This window comes from Gigantopelta aegis, chromosome 9 (assembly GCF_016097555.1).
Source record: "Gigantopelta aegis isolate Gae_Host chromosome 9, Gae_host_genome, whole genome shotgun sequence".
In the NCBI taxonomy this organism is placed as follows: domain Eukaryota; kingdom Metazoa; phylum Mollusca; class Gastropoda; order Neomphalida; family Peltospiridae; genus Gigantopelta; species Gigantopelta aegis.
The window spans coordinates 84710146-84724309 of NC_054707.1; the positions used below are offsets into that span (position 1 = coordinate 84710146).

A 14164-nucleotide genomic window follows, 5' to 3' on the forward strand; every position below is an offset into this window, starting at 1 on the left:
ATTTAGCTTTTGGCAACAAACATTTTTACTTACAATTTTGATTCTGTTGCTATTTTAACTATATTTGACCATAATATTAAATTATATACATATATAGTAACAAATAATACTAAAAGAAAATGTATCAGAAATGAAATACTCACTCAAAGTGCAGATAACTCAAGCCAAGTAGGAAACACCGGGATGCTGCATTGAAGGGGCACCATCCGGCCAGAAGACGGACATATTCTTGTAGGTGGAGATACTGACAAGATTTGACCAGAAATTCTGCGAATAAAAAGTTTTCACTATTCGGCCATCTGCATCTCGCTAAGGATGCATAACTGAAGGAAATATTTTAATTCCGAACTGGAACATATTAACATGTGGGCAAAACAAAATGGACGGTTAAGTTTAATCGAGAAAACACCCGGAAGCTATGACATTCAGCCATAAAGGTTACTATAATCCAAACTTATTTTTAAATAATGCCCAAGTATTAGAGGTTGCAAATTACAAACATTTGGAGATGGGGAGTTTCACATAAGTATTATCAACATCTTCACATGACAAGTATTATCGAAGCGGCCAGCAACATAATTATAATCAGAAATCTGGACATAATCACAGAAGTATTATCGACACCGTCTGTAACATGATTATCAGAAATCGAGGAACATCACACCAGCTTCTTTAAAAAATCCTGGGTTTATATCTTTAAAGGAAAGGAGGAGCACCATAAATTATGTATAATGGACAAAACTGCAAATAATCCAGAGCCCATCTACTTAACTTTACAACACACCACACACTGGATGTGCACTGTACACCCTGCTCCTCATCCATAGGAATACTACATATACCAACACATCACACACTGGATGTGCACTGTACACCCTGCTCCTCATCCCGTAGGAATACTACATATACCAACACACCACACACTGGATGTGCACTGTAAACCCTGCTCCTCATCCCGTAGGAATACTACATATACCAACACACCACACAATGGATGTGCACTGTACACCCTGCTCCTCATCCCGTAGGAATACTACATATAAACCCTGCTCCTCACCCCGTAGGAATACTACATATACCAACACACCACACACTGGATGTGCACTGTACACCTTGCTCCTCATCCCGTAGGAATACTACATATACCAACACACCACACACTGGATGTGCACTGTACACCCTGCTCCTCATCACGTAGGAATACTATATATACCAACACACCACACACTGGATGTGCACTGCACACCTTGCTCCTCATCCCGTAGGAATACTACATATACCAACACACCACACACTGGATGTGCACTGTAAACCCTGCTCCTCATCCCGTATGAATACTACATATACCAACACACCACACTGGATGTGCACTGTACACCCTGCTCCTCATCCCGTAGGAATACTACATATACCAACACACCACACACTGGATGTGCACTGTACACCCTGCCCTAAAAGTTGATGCCGTCATCGCCGTTGGAAAAGCAATACATGTATCTTGCCTTTTTATGTGGTAAAGGCAAGAGAACACGTCTGACTTGGTAGCAGCAAGACTGAAGAGAAAACCATCTGACTCAGTAAAAGGTAAGAGAAAAACGTCTGACTCAGTAAAGGCAAGAGAAAACAATCTGACTCAGTAAAGGCAAGAAAAAAAGTCTGACTCAGTAAAAGGCAAGAGAAAACCGTGTGACTCAGTAAAAGGTAAGAGAAAACTATCTGAATCAGTAAAGGCAAGAGAAAATGTCTGACTCAGTAAAAGGCAAGAGAAAACTGTCTGACTCAGTAAAGGCAAGAGAAAAACGTCTGACTCAGTAAAGGTAAGAGAAAAACGTTTGACTCAGTAAAGGCAAGAGAAAACCATCTGACTCAGTAAAGGCAAGAGAAAGAGTCTGACTCAGTAAAAGGCAAGAGAAAACCGTCTGACTCAGTAAAAGGCAAGAGAAAACTGTCTGACTCAGTAAAGGCAAGAGAAAACGTCTGACTCAGTAAAAGGCAAGAGAAAACCATCTGACTCAGTAAAAGGTAAGAGAAAAACGTTTGACTCAGTAAAGGCAAGAGAAAACTGTCGACTCAGTATAGGCAAGAGAAAACCATCTGACTCAGTAACGGCAAGAGAAAATTAAACAGTCTGACTCGGTAAAGGCAAGAGAAAACCGTCTGACTCGGTAAAGGCAAGAGAAAACCGTCTGACTCGGTAAAGGCAAGAGAAAACCGTCTGACTCGGTAAAGGCAAGAGAAAACTGTCTGACTCGGTAAAGGCAAGAGAAAACCGTCTGACTCAGTAAAAGGTAAGAGAAAAACGTCTGACTCAGTAAAGGCAAGAGAAAACTGTCGACTCAGTATAGGCAAGAGAAAACCGTCTGACTCAGTAAAGGCAAGAGAAAATTAAACAGTCTGACTCGGTAAAGGCAAGAGAAAACCGTCTGACTCGGTAAAGGCAAGAGAAAACAGTCTGACTCGGTAAAGGCAAGAGAAAACCGTCTGACTCGGTAAAGGCAAGAGAAAACTGTCTGACTCGGTAAAGGCAAGAGAAAACCGTCTGACTCAGTAAAAGGTAAGAGAAAAATGTCTGACTCAGTAAAGGCAAGAGAAAACTGTCGACTCAGTATAGGCAAGAGAAAACCGTCTGACTCAGTAAAGGCAAGAGAAAATTAAACAGTCTGACTCGGTAAAGGCAAGAGAAAACCGTCTGACTCGGTAAAGGCAAGAGAAAACCGTCTGACTCGGTAAAGGCAAGAGAAAACCGTCTGACTCGGTAAAGGCAAGAGAAAACCGCCTGACTCGGTAAAAGCAAGAGAAAACCATCCGACTCGGTAAAAGCAAGAGAAAATCATCCAACTCGGTAAAAGCAAGAAAAAATGTTTGACTCTGTAAAGGCAAGAGAAAACCGTCTGGCTAAATCAGATGGAGGAATATAAGACTTCATCATATGCTGTCATGTGGGATAGAAAAAGTACAAATTTTAACGTGGGACAAGGCTTGCAGAATCCCAAGGTTGAAATTTTCACGACCGAGGGGTACTTTTTCTATCCCACATGACCGCATAAGATGCAGTAATTTTCTCTCATCTGTTCAGTAAATAAACTATTATTTTACAAGAACAGATAAGGATCGCTGAAAAAGTTACTTTTTTATTTGACCATTTTATCATAAATACACTACATTATCGTATTTGCTGTCTTAACTTTTATAATTAAGGTTTTAATAAGAAAATATTGATTTAAAATTGTTGTCTGATGACCTCATATTACCAACCACATCATATTGAGCACAAGCACTTCATATCCCATGTACATGTACATGTGTAGGATAGACATTTCTTACATATTTTTCAGGGGTCCAATTAAATTTTTTGGGTAGCATGGCAAGTGTTGCCTTTGGTTTAATAAAACAAATTAGGGCACCAAGGCATGTTGGAGGGGTACCAAGACAAGTTGGAGGGTCACCAAGGCATGTTTGAGGGTCACCAAGACAAGTTGGAGGGTCACCAAGGTATGTTGGATGGGCACCAAGGCATGTTGGAGGGTCACCAAGGTATGTTGGATGGGCACCAAGGCATGTTGGAGGGTCACCAAGGTATGTTGGATGGGCACCAAGGTATGTTGGATGGGCACCAAGGTATGTTGGAGGGTCACCAAGGTATGTTGGAGGGTCACCAAGGCATGTTTGAGGGTCACCAAGGCATGTTTGAGGGTCACCAAGGCATGTTGGAGGGGCACCAAGGTATGTTGGATGGGCACCAAGGTATGTTGGAGGGTCACCAAGGCATGTTGGAGGGTCACCAAGGCATGTTGGAGGGTCACCAAGGCATGTTGGAGGGTCACCAAGGCATGTTGGAGGGTCACCAAGGCATGTTGGAGGGTCACCAAGGCATGTTTGAGGGTCACCAAGACAAGTTGGAGGGTCACCAAGGCATGTTGGAGGGTCACCAAGGTATGTTGGAGGGTCACCAAGGCATGTTGGAGGGTCACCAAGGTATGTTGGATGGGCACCAAGGCATGTTGGAGGGTCACCAAGGTATGTTGGATGGGCACCAAGGTATGTTGGATGGGCACCAAGGTATGTTGGATGGGCACCAAGGTATGTTGGAGGGTCACCAAGGCATGTTGGAGGGTCACCAAGGCATGTTTGAGGGTCACCAAGGCATGTTTGAGGGTCACCAAGGCATGTTTGAGGGTCACCAAGGTATGTTGGATGGGCACCAAGGTATGTTGGAGGGTCACCAAGGCATGTTGGAGGGTCACCAAGGCATGTTGGAGGGTCACCAAGGCATGTTGGAGGGTCACCAAGGCATGTTGGAGGGTCACCAAGGCATGTTGGAGGGTCACCAAGGCATGTTGGAGGGTCACCAAGGCATGTTGGAGGGTCACCAAGGCATGTTGGATGGGCACCAAGGTATGTTGGAGGGTCACCAAGGTATGTTGGAGGGTCACCAAGGCATGTTTGAGGGTCACCAAGGTATGTTGGATGGGCACCAAGGTATGTTGGATGGGCACCAAGGTATGTTGGAGGGTCACCAAGGCATGTTGGAGGGTCACCAAGGTATGTTGGATGGGCACCAAGGTATGTTGGATGGGCACCAAGGTATGTTGGAGGGTCACCAAGGCATGTTGGAGGGTCACCAAGGTATGTTGGATGGGCACCAAGGCATGTTGGAGGGGCACCAAGGCAAATTTTTCTTCTAAAGGGTGTCACGAAGACAACTTACTTTTTATCAAATTTCTCAGACAAAAATTGTTTCACCTTCTTTCAATGGACTCTAGCCTATGCAATTTGTTGGATATAGATGCCTTTTAATAAAAGTAGATATGTGATAGACAGCTGGGTTTAAACTTTATACCAACCTGTACAGTACAGTAGAGAATAACACACTTGAAATAATAGTATCAACGTAAATAACATTATTTATTATGGGCATTTTAGCACGTTTTGTTTTAGATCCAAGTAAATGAGACATTTCAGTTCGTGTGTCAACAAGTTAGCTTCATGTTTGATGAACGTCAAGGTCACAATGGAGTAGGCAAACATGAAAAAGAGAAGCTCCTGTAAAAAGTGTGATATTTTAAGATAAAAAACCCATCCATTACAACTATGTTGCAGTCAGGAAGTGCAATATTGGCACAGGAAACTTTGCAGCAAACCTTTTAAGGTAAAGCTAGCTAAAAACTCTTGGTTTGATTCAAAATTTCGATCCTTCTTGACATACAAGACTATACTATACTAGACTATAACCAGACCTGTCAACCCTCCCGGATTCCGCGGGAGTCTCCCGGTATTTGATCAAATCTCCTTAAACCTGTGCAGGAGACAGTTTCTCCTGTTAAATGACATTTTTGTAAGCATAAAAAAAAAAATCGATCCTCTTTTGTCAAAATAACAGAAGAGAAGTAACTCTGCCTTTTTTTTCTCATTCGGAAAATGTCGACTACTTTCGGTTTCCGAGAATGTAACAGGCCGAATTGTCCCGACTGTTTAACCTTTGCCGAAGTGAGAATTGTGGGATAGCCTATTTATATTGTTAAAAAAGCACATGGAGTTTATAAAATGACGTGTTATTATAATGTTTGTTGTCATGGTAATGGCTACGAAGCGTGTTGCCGCTAATTCAACTGGCTGTGTATTGACATTCAGTGTTGCCATATATAAAATAAAAAAAACTATCCAATTTAGTTCTAATAACACCTCTGAATTGTAAAATGTCTTCCCACTGGATTATATAATGCAACTATGACGAATCTGAACTGCCAGACTCCCGAGTTGACCGATATACACGATGCATATTAAACTCACATGTCACAGCAAGACAACGAAAAGACCAATTAGCTGTATAAACATACTTGTGTCAGTTAATTTTGTATGTTTGTGCGGTAAAATGTTGGTTATAAGGGTACACTTCAAGAAATTATTTTTGTACAATTAAAAAATGTTGTGTTTGACATTGACATAAAGTTACTCACGGAAATGGGTATAATTCCGGTATATTTCACATGATGTCCGTAATGAGGTTTTACTTATGATTAATGAAAATACAATGTTTATTGCATCATTATAATGATTTTAAATAAGTACCACGCCACCGTTCCTCATTATAGTAAAAACTGAATATTAATTTATAAGATTTATATAAATTAGTTTTTGGTACTTATGTACACTAACCACAAATGATAATGTAACGCAACCTGTAAGGCTGTAAGTGTAATACCGTAAATGTACTAATTAATTTATTTTTTTCTTGTTCATGTTCTTAACATTTTTGGATAAAATATTTATTTATTTTAAATATGTTTTAAATCATAATATTTAAACTTAAAAAAAACACCCCAAAAATGCCAAGATCTAGAAGTATATATGACATTATAAAGTATTCATATCACTTATTGTAATAATTTTTTTTTTTAAATCTTACGATTTTGGGTTAAATTGTGTGAATTAAAAAAATCTCCTGCTTTTTGACAAAATCTCCTGCTTTTTCAACACACACCTCCTGCTTTCTCTTGACTAAAGGTTGACAGGTCTGCTATAACAACAGGTTTTAAAAAAAATTCTAAACATCTGCTCATTCAACCACGATGAACTTTTATTTAAGTGAAGTACACATGTACTAAAACAACAAATGAGTCAAACAAGAGCCACAAATAGAAATCACAACAGCGACTCTAGCTTTGAAACAGCTGATCACACAAGCCGATCGAGTTCAAAACCAAAAGCGAAACCAGATGCAAAAGAAGTTAAAACTTGCGATCACCAATTTTACCTCTCAAACACCATCGCAATCAACTTCCTTTGATACGATTATTAAACATTTGAAAGATCTTAATGATCACCAGCAACAGATTTCGATCAAGCTAGACACTTGTATTAGTGAGAACTACTTCAAAAGCGATCTTGATAGTGTGAAGGCTGAAATCATTAACAGTTTTAATGAAAATGTGGAAAAACTAGAAGGAAAGATTTCTAGAATTTGAATCAAAGCAACAACAACTCATTCATCAAAATAATGAATTAAAAAAGGAAACTGGAGCCATGCATATGAAAGTTGAAACAATGGAGTTTACTGCAAAATTAGAACTCGACCCAAGATGGGATCACCTAGGCCAAGCTCCGGTCTAACGGAAGGATTGTTTAAGTACTGTCAATGTGGCTTGGACCCAAGATGGGATCACCTAGGCCAAGCTCCGGTCCAACGGAAGGATTGTTTAAGTACTGTCGATGTGGCTTGGACCCAAGATGGGATCACCTAGGCCAAGCTCCGGTCCAACGGAAGGATTGTTTAAGTACTGTCGATGTGGCTTGGACCCAAGATGGGATCACCTAGGCCAAGCTCTGGTCTAACGGTAGGATTGTTTAAGTACTGTCGATGTGAGACCTGCCGTGATCATACGTTCTTGTATCTGTTTTCGAAATATTGACAATATGGAACTTTACAGTTGGATTGTCTCATCGTCGTCATCATTACTGTTTTAAAATAGCATTATTTATTTATTCAGCTAATTATGTACTTGATGCCAAGGATGAGACTAAAGGATACACTATCTTGGCAATGATGCTAATTATGAGAGACTAAAGGATGCACTATCTTGGCAATGATGCCAAGGATGAGAGACTAAAAGATACACTATCTTGGCAATGATACTGAGGATGAGAGACTACAAGATACACTATCTTGGCAATGATGCCAAGGATGAGAGACTAAAGGATACACTATCTTAGCAATGATGCCGACGAGAGGCACCAGCACCTGCGACCACACCATCTTCGGTTCCCTCTCCATCATGTCACACTGAGCGAGCAGGGATCGAGCCTGTGTCCCACCAACTCCCTCAATAAACAGCTCAGCCAGGGTGCTGTATCTCACACCTACAACAAAAACAATACACTGTCGTCAAACCAGTGTCGTGTGTGTTACACCTACAACAAAAACAACACACTGTCGTCAAACCAGTGCAATCATGTGTCTGTAAAGTCTAAACAGATTTAACAAATACATTGTCATCAAACCAGGGTCATTATATGCCTGTGAAGTCTAAACAGAATAGCACCATGCATAAATTGCTCGGGCAACATGTCAGTCCTTGAATAAACACAAATACATTGTCCTCAAAGCTACTGCATCATACATCTGTGAAGTACCAACAGAAATAACTACATTATAGTGAAACCAATAATTTTTACTTGTCACATGCTTTAGGGACATACATATAGAATACTATACGAGTTTTCGCTAGATATCATTTTACGAAACGAGTGAACTTCCCAAACGTATCTGACCTCACTTTCGTTCGGTCAGATACGTTTGGGAAGTTCACGAGTTTCGTAAAAATTATATCTAGTGAAAACGAGTGTGGTATTTTATTTATTACCCTCCTTTAAATCACGCAAATTATAAAAAATAAATAAATCAATCAATCAATTTTGCATTTCAAGACTGGATGTTGATTTGCATAACTAGCCGGTGCACCACTACGTGCCGCCGCATTGAGAAATAGTTCATTATACTTCCGCTACTTCTCAGTGACATTGTCAGGGGAGTGGTGTAGACGTACTTCCCCTTAAATTTGCATCAGGTTTCTTTTTTTTTATTTAAACAAAGTTGTAAGGTACATGCATATATATATATGTTTATTTTCATATTGGGTGATAAAAGGGTAAAACTAATGCATAATTCCATATTTTAACAAAACGCCCCCAAGAAACAAATGTTCCCGTTACGCCACTGGTTATGCTAATAATGATGAATTCACAAATCACAGCTGACAATAACAATTTGTTTACCAAAAATCTAACCAATAAGAGAATAACAAGTGTTTTCGCAGTTAAAAATGTGTAGTATGCAAAAGCAGCTGAGTTCACGGAAAAACTAAAGTTACAGTATTAGTCAATTTCAACTTCAACTTTTTGACGTTTAGCAGTCGGGGAATTTTGATTGATTATGTTTATGTTTATGGTGCAGCGAAAATGGAACCGACAAAATCACAGCGGTTTTCTTTGGACTCTGTTGTTAAATTAACAACTTGTTTTGACTGAGTGAAAGGGACGGCCATGTGAGGGACACTGTAACTGGGGCCAGTGAAGGAGGAAATTACGTTACTCAGTTGTCGATGATGTACTGTGGATATATTGCTGTAATTATTTATACTTTGCACATTTCGATGGCCAGACATTTGCATTATTGCAGTTGGTGGGACATTATTTTCTCTAAGAGTTTGGATCATCGTTTTTCTAGCCGAGTGGTTTGTTAACCGTTTGCCTGTGAAGCCAACTGAATTTGCCATTCGTCTCATTATGGAGCCAAGTTTATTTTTTCCGACCGGACCTCATTTGAACCAGGGATGGTTGTTTGGAGGTGCAGTTTTTGCACTGGTGGCTAAATAAAACGGGGTATCAGAAGAACAAAAATCAGCTGGACGTAAACGAGCATAGAGTTTGTAGAGAGAAACCGGACATCGTGGATCACCGGGGATAGCCCATGCACGAGGTGCCACGTCACGGACATTCCTTGGGTCTACTCCAGTGCGTGTTTTTGTTTGGCGTTCGTTATATTCCATAAACTCTTTGCCATCTTAATCCACTTTAAGGGTGACATCGCCCCATTTCATTTTATGATGCGGTGTGACACTTCGAAGTCCAAAATGCCTGGTGTTATTCCACCACAAAGTGTTCAATATTGATTCGGGGTTATTCCAACCCAGGACACCGGAATCCCACAATCTTTGAATTTCGTCGCCTGACAGACTTTCGGAACGGAAAGGTAGGTTGCCTAAACCTTCCATTTTCAATACTTTTTGTTTCGTCAACAGCACTTTTCTAAGCTTGCAAAATTCTCTATCTTGAAGTAATGATTTTTCGTAATGAAGGGAAGTGAGGTACCTATCAAAGCTAGACAGTTTGGAAGTCAGGGAAAACGGTTCATAATCTTCACCATTTGATTTTTTAATGGAAATAAAGAATCTACACAGAATATTACAAAGCTCACTTGGGGGTATTGATTTGATAGGCCTACTTTCACCACTCTCGATCACAAATTTCTGCAAAATTTTAACATCATACTGGGTTTTACGCCAGGTGTTTTGGTTTCGATTTGTTTGGATGTAACTGTTGATATCTGATGTATCATCGAACTGATCAGCCTAATTATCAGCTGGTTCATCGAAAAAATCATCCTTAAACAATTCTTCATAGTCAATGTCAAGGATATCATGTCCTGTCTCAAATGGATGGAGAGATGAAACAGTCTCCGGGACAAGGCTCAACCGGTATTGAGATACTTGCCTCACGTCACCAAAGTCAGTTTTTATGTTAAACATGCGATAGGTTCCAAGTGGTTTCACAATTGAAATTACTCTGCCCTTAATGTTTCCATCAATTTTTACTAAACTATTGACATTAATCGATGTGGCCATGTGTTGATTGCGAACCTGTAGCTGACGATATTATGTTGTCACGGTAATAAAAAATGCATTTGCTATGTATTTTCTTTTAAAGCATATATTAATCTTTCGTTTTGTGAAAATAAATATGTTTAATTACTGTTCTGTTCATTATTTTATTTTTATTTTTCATTTAAAATTATTTCTCAATCGGTCCGGTGAACATCAACTTATAATGCATGACATTGCTGAATCGGGGAATGACATTTGTAGTAAAGTTGTGGGATATTACTGACCTTGACATTAATTATGAATGAAAAAATAGTCCCGTTATGCTAATAAGGTTGCTGTCCAACCAATCGAAATGGACTCTGTTCTCTGTTGACAAATCAAAATAGTTTGTAATACGCACCTGGTGGTGCGTACGAAATTTGTACGACACCGCTATATCTTCACCAGGAGGGTAATAAATTTGATAATAACGTACTGTGTTTGTTATAAAAGCCTTCAATTTCTATATACGTAAATGTACATGCTTAAAAGAAATGATGCAAACCACTTAACACACTGATCCGAATATTGCTGTAACTTTGTATTTTAATCACGTTCACAGATAATTCTCAAAAACCACAGATCTATATATTGTCTTGAAAAAGTCTACAATGAACTGCATTAAAATAACATATTATTACCAATTTAACCATGAAAACAGAGTCGTAAACGTGAACTTTTAAAACTAAGTGATGCCATTTTGTGTTGGTCAAATTGCGATCACGTCATTTTTAGTTGCTTTGTGAGTGTCAAATCGTCCAATAGTATTGTACGTTACACCAGTGCAGAATATTTCTCACTCGGATAACATGAAAAATAGTTCCCCCGTTGTGTGACTGATGTGGTAATATAAACATTTATTGCATTTTGACATGTATTTACAGTTATTTAATAATCTTGCTACATTTTCATATGCCATTACTGGTGTTGCATACAAGAGAACCTGAAAAGAACATTATTCTTGCAGGGAACATTTTGTTTTAAAAATTTTGATTCGCGATATTTCAAGTCAATAGAAAATTGATTAGCAATTACTGTTTAATGTTTTAAAATTAAGTAGCCAGGGGTGCAGAAATGGAAAATATTTCACTAGCCCACCGGATCAGTGCCAACTAAAATTGACCAGTAATTTCTACTAGTCCGCCAACCTATAGAACAATGTATTATTGTTTAACAATATTAAAGTATAGACCGTCTTCATTTCATTGGTAGGCTAAGTGATCAACATCACGTGGCAAACAAAATCAAGCCTCAGACCTTGATTGACAAAACAATAAAGTTTGAAATATTCTCGTAAAGTCTTTTACATTTTATTCATATAGATTTACAAAATTCAAGTGACATAACACAACATAAACAAGCCATTTCTAGAAAGTATTGACCTCTGACCAGCTCTTTATCCGGACTGCAGTTCAGAATACCGAAGGTTGTTTTTGTTTGTTTGTTTTTTTAAAGTTTATTCAGAACACCGAAGTTGTCTATTGTCAATGCAATGCACTGTTAATTTCCGGTACTGCCCATTTGGATGTTAATTTCCGGTACTGCCCATTTGGATGTTAATTTCCGGTACTGCCCATTTGGATGTTAATTTGTTTAAGAAAATTTCACATTTGTAACAAAAGCTATCACTTGACATTAATTGGAAACTTATAAAACAAAGACTAAAAAAATATATTTGCCAAAATCTGAAACAGAAATACATCCCAGTTATAAATGGTACCTTGAAAAATAGCCATCTGTCTATATTGGCCAATTCTAATAATGGACATCTTGTATAACAACCACCTTTGTACAACAAGTAGTTCAGTTATACAGGTAATGTATATCCTTTCAACATGAAAATGCTTGCTTTCTAACTAAATATTTATACCTGTATAAAGGGCACCTCAAAACCATTTTTAAAAATTATTATTGTACACTTGTCTGAAAACTTGTCATGATAGTTTTATAAAATAAAATATGAAAAGGCACCAATTGATATATTCCTATTTTATTATTATGGCTTGTTTAATCTCAGAGCAACATGGTACTAGACTTTTGAGCCTGAGTCAACCTACCTGAAAAAGAAAACAAAAAAAGCTACCTTGTTTGGGGTAAATGGCTCCAGGACCGTCCGAGATCTCCAGGGCAGCAAGCTGTCGAGTGTTGAAGTCGCTGCAAGTAAAGAATCTCACAAATTACTCACACAGATACAACCATTATTACTTCAGGATCTCACCCCTGTATTACTCACACAGATACAACCATTTATATTTCATGATCTCACCATATTATTCACACAGACACAACCATTATTATTTCATGATCTCACCATATTACTCACAGATACAACCATCATTACTTCATGATCTCACCCCTATATTACTCACACAGATACAACCATTTATATTTCATCTCACCATATTACTCACAGATACAACCATTATTACTTCAATATCTCACTGCATTACTCACACAGATACAACCATTATTATTTCATGATTTCACTTATTACTCAGATACAACAATTATTATTTCATGATCTCACCGTATTACTCAGATACAACCATTATTACTTCAATATCTCACTGTATTACTCACACAGATACAACAATTATTATATCATGATCTCACTGTATTACTCACACAGATACAACCATTATTACTTCATGATCTCATTGTATTACTCAAACAGATACAACCATTATTACTTCATGATCTCACCATATTAGAGATACAACCATTATTACTTCATGATTTCACCATATTACTCACAGATACAACGTCTCACGATATTACTCAAACAGATACAACCATTATTACTTCATGATCTCACCATATTACAGATACAACTGTTATTACTTCATGATTTCACCATATTACTCACAGATACAACGTCTCACGATATTACTCAAACAGATACAACCATTATTACTTCATGATCTCACCATATTACAGATACAACCGTTATTACTTCATGATTTCACCATATTACTCACAGATACAACCATTATTACTTTATCAGTCCTTGCCTTTTGAAAAACAAAGGCGAGTGAAAAATCGCACACCTGAAAATGCTTAGGCAAGTGAAAAATTGCACTCATCAAAATGCTAAGGTGAGTGAAAATCAAGCATTTATTAATTTAGTAATTGGTACATGTAAATGTAGAGACATATGTTGCAAAAATTAACCAATAAACCAATAATATTTTCTTCTAATGTTATGTTGTTTGGTTCATTAGTGTAGTCTGACTTCTTTTCCCTTTCAGGAATGGAGTTATAGTTTATTAAAAAGTTTCAGGAGTAGTACTATAGATATATAATTATGACATGTGAAGAACATTTGATTTTTAATTACAATATGTTCTATTCAGATAATTTGATGCACACAATTATATATATACCTTTTCAGTGTTAAGATGGTTTGATGAACGTGCAGCTAAACATATATAGGAATCAACTTGTCTTGAATTTGATTATTATGTACAACGAACATGATTAGGATAGTTGGGATTGGAAAAAAAACACTGGTTCAGAGGAGGTGGTTCATGAACTACGACCCAAGCATATCTGGTGTGCACTACTGACTCATATTATTAAAACATTTAAAAAACCCAAAAAACTTGTGAAACGTGGGCCTACAATTACTTCAATTGATAGTGTTAGTTGTGACATTGACATTCACGTGGCATTTTTAATTCAACAATTACGGAACCACCACTACAAGTTACGAACAGCTCTGACGGCGTTATGTCATTGATCTAGAA

The 14164-nt window shown here is 38.1% G+C and overlaps 1 protein-coding gene across 1 annotated transcript in view; it reads right to left on the reverse strand.

Annotated features, from left to right (window-relative positions):
- The window catches only part of LOC121380558 (nuclear pore complex protein Nup160-like), a 198976-nt gene that overhangs the window by 45081 nt on the left and 139731 nt on the right, over positions 1 to 14164 (reverse strand). Inside the window, exons 20-22 of the mRNA XM_041509426.1 lie at positions 12502 to 12572; positions 7701 to 7857; positions 144 to 299 (exon numbers count right to left, since the gene is read on the reverse strand). Coding sequence (XP_041365360.1) covers positions 144 to 299; positions 7701 to 7857; positions 12502 to 12572 — 384 coding nt within the window. The remainder of the gene's footprint in view (positions 1 to 143; positions 300 to 7700; positions 7858 to 12501; positions 12573 to 14164) is intronic.